Source organism: Panthera onca, chromosome A1 (genome assembly GCF_046562875.1).
Source record: "Panthera onca isolate mPanOnc1 chromosome A1, mPanOnc1 haplotype 2, whole genome shotgun sequence".
NCBI classification, from domain to species: Eukaryota; Metazoa; Chordata; class Mammalia; order Carnivora; family Felidae; genus Panthera; species Panthera onca.
In genome coordinates this window covers 116,743,260-116,761,441 of record NC_138339.1, presented here as the reverse complement: position 1 = coordinate 116,761,441, position 18,182 = coordinate 116,743,260, and the positions used below count along the sequence as shown (strand labels likewise).

Sequence of the window (18,182 nt, the reverse complement as noted above, 5' to 3'; positions counted from 1 at the left end):
CTCCAATGGCTCCCATTGGGGCATCCATCAATCTCAGGCTGTACTCATGTTTCCACTCAACATGTTTCCACAAAATCCTCATGTCCAGCCATCATTTCTCACTTGCCTTTCACCTTTTAAACAGCCCAGTAAAGGCCTGTTTATGTCACAGGAATATTTGTCATTTCGAGATCTATTGTATCTTCTTTGTATTTAAGTGCTATGTACTTCCCTCCTGCACTAAGAAATGCAAAGAATGATGGAAAAAGAGAAACATTATTTATTTAATTAAATGCATTCTATGTACCAAAGGCTGGTTCATCACTTTATATAATAGTGAATAAAATAGATGTCATTCCTGCCTTCGTGGAGCCTGTATTCACTGGGCAAAACATAGCAAAGAAGTTGCATAAACAAATTACTTCTAGTTCATGGTGAGTGGTGAGATAGAAGAAATGTGAATGTGTAGGGGAGAATGGGGAAGTGTTGGGGAAACAACTTCAGGTGAGAAGTTGAGGGAAGTTCTATCTGAGCTAAAGAAAAGTGAGGGGTGTCTGGGTGGCTCAGTTAGTTAAGCTTCCAACTTTGACTCAGGTCATGATTTCATGGTTTGTGGATTCAAGCCCCGCGTTGGGCCTGCTTTGGATTCTGTGTCTCCCTCTATCTGCCTCTCCCTCACTCATGCTCTCATAAAAATAAACATTAAGGGGCGCCTGGGTGGCTCAGTTGGTTAAGCGTCCAACTTCAGCTCAGGTCATGATCTCATGATTCGGGAGTTTGAGCCCCGCGTTGGGCTCTGTGCTGACAGCTCAGAGCCTGGAGCCTACTTCAGATTCTGTGTCTCCCTGTCTGCCCCTCCCCTGCTCATGCTCTGTCTCTCTCTCTGTCTCAAAAATAAATAAAAACATTTTTAAAAAATTTAAAAAATAAATAAACATTAAAAAATTAAAAAAAGAAAGAAAGAGAGGGAGAAAGAAAGAAAGAAAGAAAGAAAGAAAAGTGAGCTGACAGCTGAGTGGTGAAAAGTCCAGAACCATGTTAATGCATAAAGAAAGCTCATTCAAATGGCCTGGGGTACAGACAAACTCAGCATGATCACCAAAGAGCACAAAGCCAGCGTGGCCAGACTGGAATGTGCAAAGGAATAGTGATTCTCAATGAAGCTGGACAAATTGGCAGGGAATGGATAGTATAAGGCCTTGTCTGCTGGAGTAAAGAGTGTCATTTTATTCTAAATGCAGTTGAACCCAGTGGACAACTTGAAGCCAAGAATGGACGTAGCTGGCATGGTGTTGTATCAGCGTTTATGTTATAAGCCATGATATATTTTATATATATGTTATATATATATATATGGTATACATATATATTATATATATTATATATATATATTATATATATATGGTATACATATATATTATATATATTATATATATATATTATATATATAATTCTGATTATCTACTTGGAGATATATATTTATATTTATATAAATATATATATTTTTTAATTTTAGTTACCCGTTTATTCCGGTTATCTACTAGGACAAAACTTTGTCACTGGTTTCCTTTTCCCTTAATTCTCCTCTCCACTGGGGGGCTCCAGAGATTGTCAGAAGTATCTGGCCTGGTTGTTTCCCAAGTAACCTCTTGGTGTGGAAGCCTCCCCAGTGTCTCCCACAGCTATGTTTGAGAGAGAATAAACAACTGAATAAATAAAGGATTAACACACAATCAGCTCTTTGAAACAGGTCTGCATTTGATAGAGTGCATCTGAGATAGTAATGAGAATCACGATTTCTGTACAAAACCTACCGTATGCGAAGCGTGACTAAATATATTAGGACTGATTAGTAGTTTTATTTTAAGCAAAAGTGACTATACCAACAGAAGAAAGATTTATAGGACAGATCTGAGAAGTGCTGGGGAAGAACCTGCCAGTCTGCTAATTAAAATGACAATCTTAATGGGGGGCATCTGGGTGGCTCAGTCAGTTAGGCATCTAACTCTTGATTTCAGCTCAGGCCATGATCTCATGGTTTGTGAGTTCGAGCCCCAGATCAGGCTCTATGCTGACAGTGCTCTCTCTGCCCCTTCCTGGCTTGCATGCTCTCTCTTTCTCTCAAAATAAATAAAAAAATTTTTAAAGGACAATCTTAACAGTTACCACACTCTAAGGGCTTATTCTTTGCTGCCTAGCACCATGTTAAGGGCAGTAACATATACATTATCTCATTTAATCCTCCACCAATCATAGCTGATACGAGTGCCCATTATCCCCCTTTACTGAAATTGGTAAACTGGGGCTCAGGGCCTCTAAGTGACTTGTCCAATATCTCAGAAAATTATGCAGTGGAGCTGGCTTTTGGATAAAAGGCTGCCTGACTCCAAGCCCTTTATACTACTAAAGTGAAGAGGTATCCAGAGGCTTCAGTTCTAGTCTCAGCCTGTTTTCTGGCAATTTCAGTATTCTCAGTGATACAACAGTTACCATTATCTCCTGGGAGGAGATAAGGTAGATAACACTAGTCTAACAAATCTGTAGTGAATCTCTAATGCCACGAAGATAACCCAAGGGTTTTTCAAACTACCAGACGTTACACAAAAGCAGTGTGTCTTCAGCTGGGTGCCTGATTTTTGCCTTAACAAGAACACCCTCTCCAAAAATTGAATTCCTTAAAAATTTGATTTTTTTTTTGAACCTGGTTGCCCTATTTTGGAATTCAGCTCCAATTCCACATTAAATGTTCATTTATAGCATTTGATGCTCTCCCAGTTTCTTTATAAGGTGTCGGCAACAGAAGGTAAGTCTCTACCTGGCTCTACCACTAACTCACTGTGCAGCTTTGGGCAAATCCCTTCCTCCAGACGCCAAATGCACATGACAGAATAGGTCAGTTGAAGTTCAAGGTTATTCCAAGTTTCAAATTACTAACTAGGGTAGAATGTAGCCAATGGCTGAGATAAGAGTGAGAAGAGAAAGTGGGGTAGCTTATAATACAACATAGCTTCTCCGAAATCTTTGTTTCATGAGTAAACTATGGGGCTCTTGACCATAAGGTGACCACTGACTTGTCCAAAAATTTCAGCAGATATATTTAGAGATGTTGCAGACACCATTCTAGGAGCTGTAACTAAACATCGTGAACAAAGCCAAAATGGTTTCCACACTCTGCAACTCTACATCTAGATAGATCAAAACAGGAGTCTGGAAAAAAAACATTTCAGCCACAGATGCGTTTTGTTTGACCAACACAGTTTTTTTAACATTTCTTAGACTTGCCAATGTTTTTAAATAATGGGAGATTTCACACAGAAGTTCTCGTTTCTAGCTTCTCTTTTAAAATCTGAATATTTGGCAACACTGAGCTGGCATTTCCACATGGCAGGGAAATGCTGGAGCTGAAGAGAAGCTGTCCCCACCGCACCCCCAGACTAGACCTACACCCTCCATTTCTGCCCTGCTCCTCAACTGCCTATGATCACATACCCTCTTCGGGTCCAAGAGCGACCTGTGTACCAATGCTCCGGTGTCTTAGTGTGTGTGACTCTTGGGTTGGTGGAGAAAACAATAAAAAGTTATTTTGACCGTGTCGATTATTACAAAGGGGAAGTACAAAGAGCAGCAAGGGAAGAGAACATAGAAACTTCCAGCGAGATTGCCTTCATCTCTGTGCCCCTGTCTCCTGCCCCACCTCCACAGGCAGAGGTGGAGCATTAAAAAAGATGCAGGGGGAAAATGAGGGACTGGGAGCCAGGAGACCTAGGTCTGGAAGAGGTTCTCTCGGTTCATTGTATGTTACACTTGGCAAGTATTTTCCTTCTTCGTGCCTCAGTTTCCCAGCAGTGAAAGGAGGATATCTGCTAGACCATAATCAAAAGATCCTTCCTGTCGGATCCTATGAAATTCTCAATCCTCTCTTGGTTTTCCCACAATACTGGAGAAAGTCTTACCATCCCGGGCTGCAGGCCCGTACCCGCTCCCCCCACCCCCGCCATCCCCTCCCACCCCTTCCTCGGTGGCGCTGCCCGGGTGTCTCGGAGGGGGGGGGGGGGGGGTCACTTCAGGCCTCGGTCCGGGAAGTTGGGGCGCGCTCCGCGGCCAGCCGGCTCTGGACCTTGCCAAGGCGCCTCGGGATCCCGGCCGCCGGCTCGGAGCCGCGCCCGCGGCGCTGTCCCCCGTCTCGCCCTCCCCCGGCGACGCACGGACCCCAGGGGACTGCTCCTCTCCCAGGCGACTGCCCGGCGGTTTCTGGGGAGGGCGGAGACAAGGGGACGCCCTCGGGCTGGCCGCTCCCCGCCCTCGGCCCCTCCCAGAGGAGCCGCGCGCTCGGGTGGCGCTCGGAGCCCCGGCAGCCGCAGGTGCCGCCCGCCCCCGGCCAGCCCCGCGCAGCCCCGCGCAGCCCCGCGCAGCCCCGCGCAGCCCCGCGCAGCCCCGCGCCCGCAGCCTCCCGCGCCCAGACAGGTAGGCGCCCTTCCCGGCTCTCTTGCGCTCTCTGCGGTTCTGGGAGTCCCTCTGCTAGCCCCCACTCCCCGGGCGGACGTCCCAGCTTCTTGAAGGAGAGAAGAGAGAACCAAGATCTAGGTGAGTAGTGGTCTGGATTTTTCTTTCTTTTAAATAGACCTGCAGACTAAGGGCACTGTTGGGAAGCTGGGAAGTTAGAGGGGAAGAGAAATGAGACAAAGGCGGGCGGTCAGGATAACCCACCACCAGCACATAGGGCTAGGATCGATTGTTTTGTGGCCCCACCTGGTCCCCCAGCCTCTCACTGACCCAGGGCCAGACCCAGTCAGACTTCAGTAAATGTATGCTGGGTCGAGGTGACTGCGGGAGATGTTTCTGACTGCTTCTCTTATTCAGCTTCTAAACAAGCAAAAACTGCTTTCGATGGTTGGCTTCATCTCCACAAGGATGTTTTCCCCCAAAGCGGAAGGATTTGAACATTTTTACACAGATAAATAAAGTGTGGTGTATTCACACCATGGACTGCTATGCAGCGCTTAAAAAGCAGAAATCAGAGCTGCAGAGATCAGCATGCCTAAATCAGAGAGCTGTAAATGTCAATGGTCACAGTAAGACGCAATGTAGACCACGATGTCATTTATATGACTTACTTTAAAACACACGTCATATTGTAAAATCACGGAAAGAGGACTGTGAAACATATACAGGATTTGCCATCGTTTCTGCCTTCGGGAGGTATGAAAGGGGAATTAATTTTGCATGAGGGTTAAGGTGGAAATAATGTTTACCAGTAATTTTTGATGAATATTGAAATATAAACAATAGAGCAGAGTGGTGTTTTTCAGGATATTGTCTTTCTTTCCTTTTTTCTGTATGTTTCTCAGTTTCAGTTCTGTTTTTCAAATGCAAACAAAGTAAGTTCTATGCACGTGCTGTGACAATGAACCTAAACAGTCCCATCAAAGTGGCAACTTTCTGGCGTCTTTACCTAGGTGGCCCTAACTCCTTAGAAAAGCTCACGGATTGACAGCCCCCAAAAGTAGAGGCGAGGGGTCAAACATTGGCTTTAGAGAATGAGTCTGCAGTTAATAATCTGAGGACTGGGCAGGTGAGGGTAGAATCTGAAATTTCTCCTGTGTTCTTGTAAGACATATTGCTCTTTCTCTTATAGTTGCTATGTTTAGGGTGTTCATTTCCACGGGTGATCACTGTCCTCTTGACATCTTGAAATGATACTCTGTAGCCCTGCAGACTTAGTTCCAGGAGGTCAGGATGGGTGTGGATTTGGCAGAAGAGAGTCCTATAACCCTTCTGGGCCCTATGCCGCAGAATGCGAAAGATGTGCCTTCATTTTCCTGCCAGACAGTTTATTTCTAACTGGATATGAGGGAAAGTTACCTAAGTTGGTTATCCCCCTGGGGAGAAAAAGGCAAAGACAGTTCTGAACTGGATTGGCTACATGAGGTACAATGGAGAAACCACAACATATACCTCCCCCTTCCCCAAACATATGTAAAAGTGGTTTCCTGTTGACAGATTTCCTTCCTGCTAAAAATCGCTGGATATTTGGTGAACCGAATTGTCTGCACATCAGGGTGGAACTCTGAATGGTGGCAAATTGTGATAATATTTCTCTCTCTTTCTCTGTCTTGACAACTTGCAAGGTCAATGCTTGGTACATCTTATGCTACAGGAACACGGGCTACTTGAGAAAAGCCTGAGGAATATAGAAAAATATAAGAATGACAGGATTTGGGGTATGGTGTGAAAATTCTGTGTCCTGAGGTTTTACGCACAAAATAAAAGACAATGTGATCCCAGTCTATGGTGTGAAGAATCTCAGTTCATTAAAATCAATGTTCTCTTTAGGACCAAGGCTCTCTAATGTGATCCCTGGTTCAGCCCTCACACGATTCCCCGCTTATTCTGGGCTCTAAATGCAATAATAAAACACAGAGCACCCCATTCGTTTCTGCCTGGCCCACAGTGAAACACTAAGGGCATCCCACTTGCTTTTTCCTCACCCCCTTTTGTACTGAAATTAAAAGCCCTTTATTTTTTTTTTTAGCGTAGATACAGAGTGGAGGTCTTTCTGTCTTCCTGATGTCAATAATCCCCCTGGGCTTGTTCCAGCCACCTGTTACCACCTTCCCCCTCCCATACCATTTAATTGGTTGCTTCCTAATTGCTGACTCTTTCTTTGCTCTCCATTTAATGATTCTTTTTAAAGTCCATAAGGCACTTTGCCAGCAGTTGGCTTTTAGTATGAAAAGTAGCATTTCCTTAATGAGTCTGCCTTCCAAATGAAGGCTTTACTTACATTTTCCTAATGGGAAAATGAGCTTTACTTCTCGACTTGCTTAGGAGCTTCACAAGTTTTTTTCAGTAACTCATCCTTCGCCCAGGTTTGCTTGGGACACTTTCCTCAATTCTGTCTCTAATCTGCATTTTTGTCTTGTGTAACAAGTTCAAGAGGAAATCCATCAATAGGTGGATTTCGATACAGTATCGAAAAAATAATGTATAAGGAAATATAGCTACTATTAAAAATAGTATTCTATTCTTTGTAAATTATGTGCCAGGCATTGTGTGAATTGCCTTACAGATATTGTCTCATTAACTATATCCTATGAGTCGTGTTTGTCCCATGCATGAGGTTTGCTCAGGCATACACAGCTAAAATGAATTTTTAAATATTGTTTGTACAAAACCTGGATCTTTACCCTTTATTTTTGGCAGAGCTGAAGATCTGTCCCCTGGGATCATGTTTCCGCTTGGTGACAAAATTTTAGATCTGAGAGCGATGACTTCTTCTAGAGGGAGCCTGGGTTCTCCGGGTCACCAGGGTCCCTACCAGGCACTGATGTCTTCCCCCTGGTGAAGGGCAGTCACCTGCATTCCTGCCTGGCTCTTGTAGGCATGTGAGCTTGTAATTCCTGAGGAAGGCCCTGTTGTTTCTTCCATTTAAAATTTTTTTCAGTGTTTATTTATTTTTGAGAGACAGACAGAATGTGAGTGGGTGAGGGGCAGAGAGAGGAAGACACAGAATCCGAAGCAGGTTCCAGGCTCTGAGCTGTCAGCACAGAGCCTGACGCAGGGCTTGAACCCAAGAACTGTGAGATCATGACCTGAGCAAAGTTGGGCGCTTAAACGACTGAGCCACCCAGGTGCCCTGTTGTTTCTTCCATTTTAGAAACAAGAGATCAAGTAACCAGCCATTAGTAGTTTCGGTTTCAGAACCAGAACTGTGGGGCACCTGGGGGGCTCAGGCAGTTGAGGGTCCGACTTCAGCTAAGGTCATGACCTCATGGTTTGTGGGTTTGAGCCCCACATTGGGCTCTGTGCTGACAGCTCAGAGCCTGGAGCCTGCTTTGGATTCTGTGTCTCCCTCTCTCTCTGCCCCTCCCACTGCATGTGCTCTCTCAAAAGTGAATAAATGTTAAAAAAATTAAAGAAAAAAAAAAAAAGAAAGAAAATAACCAGAACTGTGGATGCTGCCTCTCCTTACCAATTTCAGGGAAAGTTTTGAAAGTGAACAAAGCCTCAAATGTACATTTTTTCAGGACCTTTGGCTCTTACATATATCCTTTGAACTTCAGAGGGGCCAACAATCATGGAACACTTCCACTGTGAAATACTTTTTTACATACTGTCTCAAATCACATTTAATTTGCCTTTGAGGAGGGGACCATCATTATCTTCAAGTTCAGGGGAAGGGGATAAAAATCACGTTTAGTGAAATTTAGCAATTTGCTGGTGTGATAAAGCCTAAACTCAGACCTTGTTCTTTTTACATTGTAGTACTTTCCAGGATAGGAGGAAAAAGGTAGGGAATCTATTTTCATGACCAAAAATATTAAAGTTGTTGATCAAACATCAAAAGAGCAATTTTGAACCAATATATTTTCTCAAAAATGTGCAGAGTCACAATAAAATTTTATTTTTTTTATTTTGGGACTTGTTAAATAAAGTGTGGCTGACCACGTTTTAAACTTGTTTTCATACTTAGGGAAACATGTTGCTCTCTTTGGTCTTTGTAAGTCTGGGACCACTACTGATGAGGCCATGTGGTGGGTTCTCCCAGAGGCCTAATGTTCTGTTACTTGTGAAAGTATCATTTTTCAATCACAAAAAGTTCTGATGTAGGGATACAGATTAGACTAATACTGCAGCCACAGTTCTGTGCTCAGCGTTACTAGAGCACACCATATTATAAGGATACCATTTCTTTTTCTCTCCCAGGTATCGAGCTCAGGCTTCCAGACCTCTTTGGAGTGAAAATGAATGTTTCTGTCAGGATAGTGTGACTGGAGGCTTCAGGTCTGGGCATATTTGACCATGGGAGCCAACACCTCAAGCAAACCACCAGTGTTTGACGAAAATGAGGATGGTAAGAAATATGTGATAACTGTAATAAAATATACAATTTTGCATAATTCAAATATAAACACCTTGCTTCATAAGTAAATCACAGTGTAAATTTACACAGCAAAGCTGATTGCTTTGGTGTACATGCTGAACCGAGTTCCAAAGGTAACAAGTTACAATGGGAAGTTTAGTTTGTTATCTTATGTGCCCATGAACCTTCTAAAAGTAAATCACACATTAAAAAAAAAAAAGAAAAAAAAAGAGAGAGAAGTACAAGAGTAAGCCCGAGGATCTTAGAAGCTAATAGCCAGATTTTATCTTCTACTTTCTATGAGACCGTGGGCAGTTTTCTTGATTATGACTATACCAATATCCTTTGTCCAAAGGGAACTGTGGTTGGGCACCTGGTGGGTAGGAGACCTTGAAATTAAATGATTTGTTGTTGTCTATGTGGTTTCCTTAACAGCTGAAGTTACCCCTACTGCTAGTTGTTATGGAAAATTTCTTATATTACCAAATTGCATCTGAATGATAATCGATACTCATAATATTATAGAGTGGAGTCATGTAAGTAGGTGTCTTCTGAGCTTCTAATGGGCATGCTTCAGTGTCCTAGGCAAATTTCACAGTGCTAGGTCAGAGGAAAATCAATCAGTTTTATTGGAGAAAAGGGTCACTTTCAAGGTCGGACTTAGCGAGAAAAGAAATGAAAGCAAGGGTTTTCCTGATTCTTCTGTCATCCCACGGTGAGACATGCCAGAAGAGGGCATGGGCCACCCCCTGTCACTCTCCCTTCCTAGACTAGACAGCCTTGCCTGTATATGCATGGTGGCAGCTACTTATAGGTCAGCTGGAAAAAAGGCAGTCCTGGGTCCCAGCTAGTAAGCTGTCCAGGCCTCTCAGAGGGAGGGAGTTTCTACTAATTAGACAACAAAGGATAAGAACAGTGAACTGAAATTCAGGAGTTCTGAGTGCCGGTCCTACTCCAAGCTACCTGTGAGGTTCGAGAAGTTTATTTACTCACTCTGTCTTCAATTTCCTCATCAATAAAATGAGAGGATAGAGTAAACTTGGAGGTCATTTTTAACTCAAAAAGTTTAGTTTTGAGATCCTAAAGCCACTTGGCAAAAATGATGAAGCGGCATCTAAGTCAGCAAGGAGAATTTATTGTGTTAGAAAGTAAGTTTGTTTGCTGAAACAGAAACCACAAATAATAGTGGCTTAAACAAGATGGACACGTTTTTCTTTCTCATGGAACAACACAGGCATAATAACGCAGGTGTTGCATGGCTCCAGAGGGCTATGAATGGCATCGGCTCCAACAAGCCTGCTTCTTTCCTTACCTTCCTTTCCCTCGAGTGCCACTCTCACCCTCCTGCCTAGGGACAGCTCCCCACCACATCCACATTGCAGCCAGAGGGAAGGGGTAAAGGCGGGAGACTGAGCCCACTCCTTTGAAGCGGGTGATCTGGCCGCTGCCGATTGCTTTGGTGTACATGCGTGAACTGAGTTACAAGGGTAACAAGTTACAATGGGAAGTTTAGTTTGTTACCTTATGTGCCCATGAACCTTCTAAAAATAAGTTCTGAACTGGGAGTTGCTAGAGGGGTGGAGGGTGGGGGCATGGGCTAAACAGGTGATGGGCATTAAGGAGCACACTTGGGATGAACACTGGGTGTTCTATGTAAGTGATGAATGACTACCCATTCTACTCCTGAAACCTGTACTACGCTGTATGTTAACAATCTTGAATTTAAATTAAAAAAAAAAAAAAAGAAAAGAAATAGGTAAAAATAAGTTCTGTTTTGTTACAAAAGAAGGGGTGAACTAGCTGTTTGACATAGTCAGGGGACAACGAGAAGCCTGCTACAATCTCAATTTTTGAGTCTGTGGATGGACCCTTTTATTTTTTTTTAATTTATTTTTGTACTGTTTATTTATTTATTCTGAGAGAGAGAGTGTGTGTGCACACGTGAGGTGGAGAGAGAGAATCCAAAGCAGGTTCTGCACCGTCAGTGCGGAGCGTGATGATGCGGGGCTCCATCTCCTGAATCTTGAGATCATGACCTGAGCTGAAATCAAGAGTCAGATGCTTAACTGACTCAGCCACCCAGGTGTGCCTGGAAGGACTCTTTTTTTTTTTTTTTTTTTAATTTTTTTTTTCAACGTTTTTTATTTATTTTTGGGACAGAGAGAGACAGAGCAGGAACAGGGGAGGGGCAGAGAGAGAGGGAGACACAGAATCGGAAACAGGCTCCAGGCTCTGAGCCATCAGCCCAGAGCCTGACGCGGGGCTCGAACTCACGGACCGCGAGATCGTGACCTGGCTGAAGTCGGATGCTTAACCGACTGCGCCACCCAGGCGCCCCTGGAAGGACTCTTTTAAACAAATATCTGACTGCTCAGGATGCCCCGTTCCCAGCCACTCGCTATTGACTGACAGGTGCATCCTTACTAACTATACAAAGTGTTGCATGGAAACCCTTGTTTATACACTTAGAAAATGGTCTTCAACATTTTCCCATGCTTGTTTCTGTGGCCTTGCTTTGCTGTATCAAGTAGTTAGGGTGAAAATCTAAAGACCTGTGATGTTACTTGATTTTTCCATCTCTGAAATGAAAAGACAAGTAGGCTTAGATTTCAATTGTTTAGTTCACTGTGTTCCCTATGTTATGCAGGAGGCCGCAGAGAGTAGGAAAGAGAGGCTAGATTCACGTTTGTCACTTGGGAGGGATGTGTGTCACTTCAAGGTATTAGGATAGCATTATAATGAGAAAATACAGAGATCTCTAAATTTTCCTCACTTGACCCAGCCTTTCTTTTCACGGGGTTCCCAAGAAATCTAGAGACCCAAAAGACTGAGGCAAATGGGAAATAAGGTACCACTTTCTAAGTACCTGCAGGGGACTCTTGTGTAAGTAAATTGGGGTAAAGTTAGGCCTAAGGAGCAAGCAGGTCCTTCTTAGCCCCCTGCAGGCCACCACCTTTTAGTTGTCCAGCCTCCAGCCCCATAAAAAGAAGAGCTGAGCATAGCCTCCCTAGGGGTGAGGCTCTGAGTCTGTTTATACACACAGTTGCAAGGCAGAAATGGATGGGCAGATCCACCTGTGACGAGCCTGTCACTGCTGGACAGGAGGAAAAGAGCAGGGATCAGGATGGCCCTTGCCCTTGTGGAGCTCATGGTCTAATGGGGGAAGGCCAACAATGAACAATGAAACAAATACATAAACCAGATAACTGGAGACAGTGTTAAAGCACCACCAAGGGAATGACTCAGTGATCCTACAGAGAGGGACCGGATGATGGCGGAGAGACCACCTGAGATAGAGCGTGGTCAGGGTTGGCCTTTCTGAGGAAGTGACATCTGAGGTGAAGCCTGAAAGATGAGAAGAAGACACTCATGCAATGACATGAGAAGAATAATTCAAGCACAGGAAAACCAAGTCCAGGGTCCAAATAATGACAAAATCAGAAGTGAATAGTTGCCTATATCCTAACATTCTGATGAGCAGGAGTTTTTTATGTAATGCAAAGGGACTGTATTTAATTGCCATATTCACTTGTTTGTTTTTAAGACACTGACTATTGGGAGGGAAAGTAGGACATTCTGAGCATTTAGCTTTTTATTTTTGTTTTTATCAGTAAATCCTATAAATTCGATTTGGCTCTTTTCATAGCTCTATACTGAGCACAAGATAAAATTTTATTTGACTGCTATAAAGCTTCTGACCAGAAAAGAAAAACAACAAAAAGCACTGACTAATCAAAGAACATTCATGCCTACCTCATTTTTTTTCTCCTGATTTTTACGTAAATAATCAAACTGGGCCAGAATGTAGGGCACTTAAATGAGCCAATTTAATTATTTTAAAAATACTGCGTCAAAGAATCCCAATCTGCAATGAAAAAGTGCTTAATATTTCCTTCAAAGTGTTTGCTGTTCCAATGTATAGATTTGAGAAGAAAATTCGAATCAGTTTTCCCAAATAATATTTCAAGATTTCTCCTGCTGAAGTGTTTTGGTTCACTCTGAAGGTAATGAAGGACTCAGATGTTACCTGAGATCCTGTCCACTGAAATAAGCTGTTCTTGCTGGAATTCATCCTGACACTTTGTATTTCATGTTGCTCCATATGATGGTGATCTTGAGAGAATCATTCTATTAGTTATTTATGTTGATCTTTGTTTTGTGAAGACAAAGTACAAGGTTTATAGTGCTGCTGAATAGCATAAAACCTGCTTATCTCATTCCTCAAAGTAGATCTCAAATTGTACTATTTTTTTGTTTTGTTTTGTGGCCCACTGTTTATATTTGATGCAAATCTAAGCCCTAACTTCTTTTTTGGTTTTAAAATATGCATAATAATGGAACACCTGTGTGGCTCAGTCAGTTAAGCATCCGACTTCGACTTGGGCTCAGGTCATGATCTCACTGTTCATGGGTTTGAGCCCCATATCGGGCTCTGTGCTGACAGTTCAGAGCCTGGAGCCTGCTTTGGATTCTGTGTCTCCTTCCCTCTCTGCTCCTCCCCAGCTCAAGCTCTGTGTCTGTCTCTCTCAAAAATCAATAAACATCAAAAAATTATTTAAAATAAAATATGTACCATTTTAACTATTTTTAAATGTATAGTTAGTAACATTAAGTATATTCACATTTTTGGGCAACCATCACCATCAGCTATCTGGAGAATTTTTTCATCTCCACAAACTGAAATCTGGTAGCCATTAAACAGTAACACCCCTTCTCCTCTACCCTGATCCCCCAGCACCCCAGTCCTTGGCAGCCATCATTCTACTTTATGTCTCTAAGAATCTGACTATTCTAGGTACCTTATATAAGTGGGACCATATAAGATTTGTCCTTTTGTGTCTGGCTTATTTCACTTAGCATCATGTTTTCAAGGTTTATCCATATTCCAGCATTTATCAGAATTCCATTCCTTTTGAAGGCTGAATAATATTCCATGGCATGTATATATCACATTTTGTTCATTTTTGTTTTGTCAATGGACATTTGCTTTTTTCTGCCTTTGACTATTATAACTGACACTGCTATTTACATAGGTGTACAAATACCTGTTTGAGCCCCTGTTTTCAATTCTTCCAGGTATGTACTTAGCAGTGGAATTGCTGGGTCATACGGTAATTCTTTAATTTTAGAGGAAGCACTACATTGGCATCCACCTAATTATGTTTTGCATTTTGTGAGAGGAGGCCACCTGGCATAGTGGGAGAAAGCATGGGCTCCACTGGTGGAAGGACATTTACAAGGTTTAAATCTCAGCAGTGCCACAGACTAGCATTCTAGGTGTTTCTATGAGAAAACCCAAAGGAGATGTGGTCTGATTGCCCATCATCAAACACAAGAGTCAGTTTGACTAATTATAAAGTGTTCTAAGGGGACTTGAAATACCATGGAAAAAAGTCCCCAAACCTAAATAATTATTAGTGAATTCATGTGGGGGGAAAAAAAAAAACAAACCCTTCTATTCTTCAAGTTAATGAACCCTTGGAAACCTCAGTTTCTTCATATGTAAAATGTAAGTAATGATTGGGGATCCTTCATTGGGGTCATTGTCAGGTTACAATAAAATAATGCAAGTAAAACACTTAGTGAGGTGTCTCATAAAGTAAGTACCTGATTGATGCTAGTTATACTATTATATATTAACACAGAGGCACTTAGCATGAGCTCTTTACGGTACTTCCGCTTCTGAAAGAACCAAAATTGATTAAATGCAGCTCTGTGTAGATGCCATAGTGAATACGACCTATTCATAATTTTGTCAATGCAATTGGACTGACATAATGGCAGATTTTACGGATATTGTGAAAACCTATATAAAAGTCCTTTAAAAAGAAGCTAAATTACTGACTTCACAAAAAACATAATCTCCTCTGGTTTCTCTTTCATCCCTCCCCTGGGGTGATTGTCTTTTAATTTAAGGCAAAATCAAAAACTCAATCGGCTGAAAAATCAATTACTTTTTCTGATTTAAACCCAAAGTTACTTAAGTAATCCCATTTGACCAACAGACACAGTGACAAATGTCCCCCTTCCCCCCCCCCCCAACTACTATATGGAAACTCTGAGAAATAATTAACGATACAAAAAGACATGGTAACTTTTCTGAAAGTTAAGAAGTTTGCAGGTGATACTTTTTAATGTTCATAACCTCTTTTTCTTTAAATCTGTTTTGTTTCCTCTGAATACAGTGGTTTTTGTTTTGATTTGTTTCAGGTTTTGTTTCTTGGGGTTTTTTTGCTTGTTTATTTTATTAAAAATACTAACATTTGAAAAGTCCAATCGTTGAGGTTTTCAAGGTGATTTAGAAAAAGGAACTCTTTAACAACAGGAGAAAGTAGACTGGTTTCTAATCAGAGTCTAGGCAACAGGAGAGGGTCTTGCAATCATTGTAAGTAGTATGTGTTTCTAAGCATGTACAAAGAATGCAGAGGTGATGAAATTGGTTAGTGAAGCTGGGAGACCACTTTCTTCTGCAGTGCTGTAACTAAGAAAAGTTGGCTTTAGATTAAAAGCTGCTTCAAAGAGTTCATCAGTGCCCTGAGTTTGCAGGGAAAGCCAAATTATTGCATTCTTCTTAGGACTTGCTGAAAACTCAGTGTTCTACTTTCAGTTGGCAACACTGGTCTCCTAGGATATGTGACTGGTTCCGGTTTTCCTACATCTTCTTTGGTGGCAGAGGCAGTGGGTCCTTCAAAATGTTGGGCCAAAAAAATTGACCACAGATTTGCAATCCAAAAGAAATGGGAGGTTACTGAATTGATTCCAGCAAGAAGGACTATGAAAATCTCCTTTGTTATTGTAATGTCTATGCATTGCGTTCTGTGCCCAATTGGATAGGCAAATGAATTTCAGACTTCCCCCTCTCAAACTCTCAAATGTTGTCTTACATTATTTACTATTTTGTATCAAAATGACTGGGAAAGTAGAAGGAAAATTTCTCTAGTGAGAATTGGCTTCTTAAAAACATAAAGGCATCTTGGACAGTCTAACCTTTAGTTAAAGCATTTGTCATAAATAACCTCGGCTCCAACAGTTTGTAAGAACAGGCACTTATGAGGGCTTTATTTCCCCCATTCCAAGACATTGGAAGAGTCAGGGAGAGGGGAGCCTGGGTGGCTCACTGGCTTAAACATCTGACTCTTGATTTCAGCTTCGGTCATGATCTCACAGTTCTTGAGTTCAAGACCAGCGTTGGGCTCCGAGCTGACAGTGTGGAGCCTGCTTGAGATTCTTTCTCTCTGCCACCCCCCCTCCTTCTCCCTCTCTAAAAATAAATAAATAAACTTAAAAAAAAAAAAGAGTAAGGGAGAAATTAGCAAGAAAAAAGACCTCCAAGATGGAGCTAGTGCTTCCAATTTGCATGTTTACTGAGTGGTGAGTTATGAATACATGTTTGAGAGGATCCACTCAAACAAATGTAGCCAAGTTACATCAGGCCTTCAGAGATTCACAATGCTTATGGGCATGTTAAAGACTCTGAAAAGTCCTACAATAATGAAATCTCAGTATTATTCTATTTTTTAAACTTAATTCAAAATGAAATTATTTTGTAGAAAATCTTTTAATATGTTGCGACACATAATATTCTGTGGATGTCAATTTGGGAAATGAAAGGTCATGATCCTATCTACTCTTTTGTCTTTTGGAAACATGATTTCTGGCCATTGATTTCCTCCCTTGGTTTAATGGCAGCAGACGATGATATGTGAAATCTCTATGGCTGAAGAGTGATTATGTTCTGTAAGGTTTACTCATCCTGAGTTCTTCATGTAACACAATTCAGGTTTACTCAGGTCAATGAGTTAAACATGAGGTAGCTTTGTTTAGCTCTGGGATGGTGGATGTTTCTGGTCCAAGTAGGAATGAGATTTGGAGATAGTTCATTTCTTCTTTATTGCTTTTTTTTTTTTTTTACATTTATTTTTGAGAGAGAGAGAGTGAGTGCGCGCACAAGTGGAGAAGGAGCAGAGAGAGAGGGAGACGCATAATCTGAAGCAGGCTCCAGGCTCTGAGCTGTCAGCACAGAGCCCGACGCGGGGCTCGAACTCACAAACCGTGAGATCATGACCTGAGCGGATGTCAGACGCTTAACCAACAGAGCCACCCAGGCACCCCTGTTCCTCTTTTAAAGTAAAGAATATTTTAGCTCAAACTGTCTTATGAATAAATTGTGGTGGAGGAATTACTTAGTATTAAGCAACACTCAAAGTAGACTAACTTTTTACGTTATCCAAAGTTATAGACATTTTTAGTTTTCTTCTTGCATCTACCTAGGTTTGAAAACTAAATCTGTAAGCTGGCTTCAGTGTTCAGACCATGTGAACTCCAAGCCTAATGCCTTTTTTTTTTTCTCCAAGCCTAATGTCTTTAATGACCAAGGCAGTGAAGGAGCATCCGGCATCTGCTGTATGGCCTGGCAGATGCCTATTCAATTAAAGTAACCAGTGGTAGTCATCAATTCACCAATTCAGGTTCTATGAATTATATAGAGGCTTCAACCACACATGGCTATGTGACCAGTCATGGAAATTTCATCTGGAAATGGACACAAAAAAGCCAATAATTTAATGATATTCTTGTTACATTAGGACAGGGAGCCCTGCTTCTATGGTGGAAAAACTGAAAAAATTTATGGTGACAGATTTTGAATTCAATAGAGCAGCACATGCTTTATTTTCTTCCTCTTACACTATTTCTTCTTTCCTTTCTGGAGTCCTCTTTACAGTAAAATAAGTCATGTTAACCTTGTTTTATGCTCGAGTAGCCCGTATTTTTTATTTCTGAGAATTACTTCACGTAGGGGTTGGCATACTTTTTGTGTGATGGGCCAAATAGTAAATATTTTACACTTTGCAGTTCACACAGTCTCTGTCATAACTACTCAACTCTGCCATTGTAGCATGAAAGTAGCCACAGATAATGAGAAAACAAATGAAGGTGGCTCCCTTCCAGTAAAATTTTATTTATGGGCCCTGTAATTTGAATTTCACATGATTTTCACTTGTCACAAAATATTCTTTTTATTTTTTTTCTAAGCATTTAAAAATACAAAAGCCATTCTTAGCTTATGAGCCATGTAAATAGATGGTGGGTTGGATTTGGCCTGCAGGCCATATTATGCTAACCCCTAATCCAAAGCATCTGGCAGACATATATTCATATATGCTGGGGACCCCCCAGTATCCACCTACAGCCCTCTAGCCTTAAGCTGAGAGGCCAGGCAAGGATATTGATATCTGTTCTCTGTTGATGCTTAAAGCCATTCTTCACCATCTCTCTTCTGGTTGGTCATCGTGCACCAATGGAAATACTTGGGCCAATAAATCTACTGTTTTAGTGGATA

At 41.8% G+C, this 18,182-nt stretch overlaps 1 protein-coding gene across 3 annotated transcripts in view; it reads left to right on the top strand.

Moving 5' to 3' along the window:
- Nucleotides 1–4,113: 4,113 nt before the first annotated feature.
- Nucleotides 4,114–18,182, top strand: part of STK32A (serine/threonine kinase 32A) — a 125,742-nt gene continuing 111,673 nt past the window's right edge. The window contains exons 1-2 of one of the 3 annotated variants that reach the window (XM_078449861.2): nucleotides 4,114–4,443; nucleotides 8,686–8,833. In XM_078449861.2, the coding sequence (XP_078305987.2) occupies nucleotides 8,782–8,833 (52 nt within the window). In that variant the 5' untranslated portion in view covers nucleotides 4,114–4,443; nucleotides 8,686–8,781. Of the gene's footprint in view, nucleotides 4,564–8,685; nucleotides 8,834–18,182 lie in introns of all 3 variants that reach the window. The other 2 variants (XM_078449871.2, XM_078449858.2) reach the window with 2 other exon arrangements.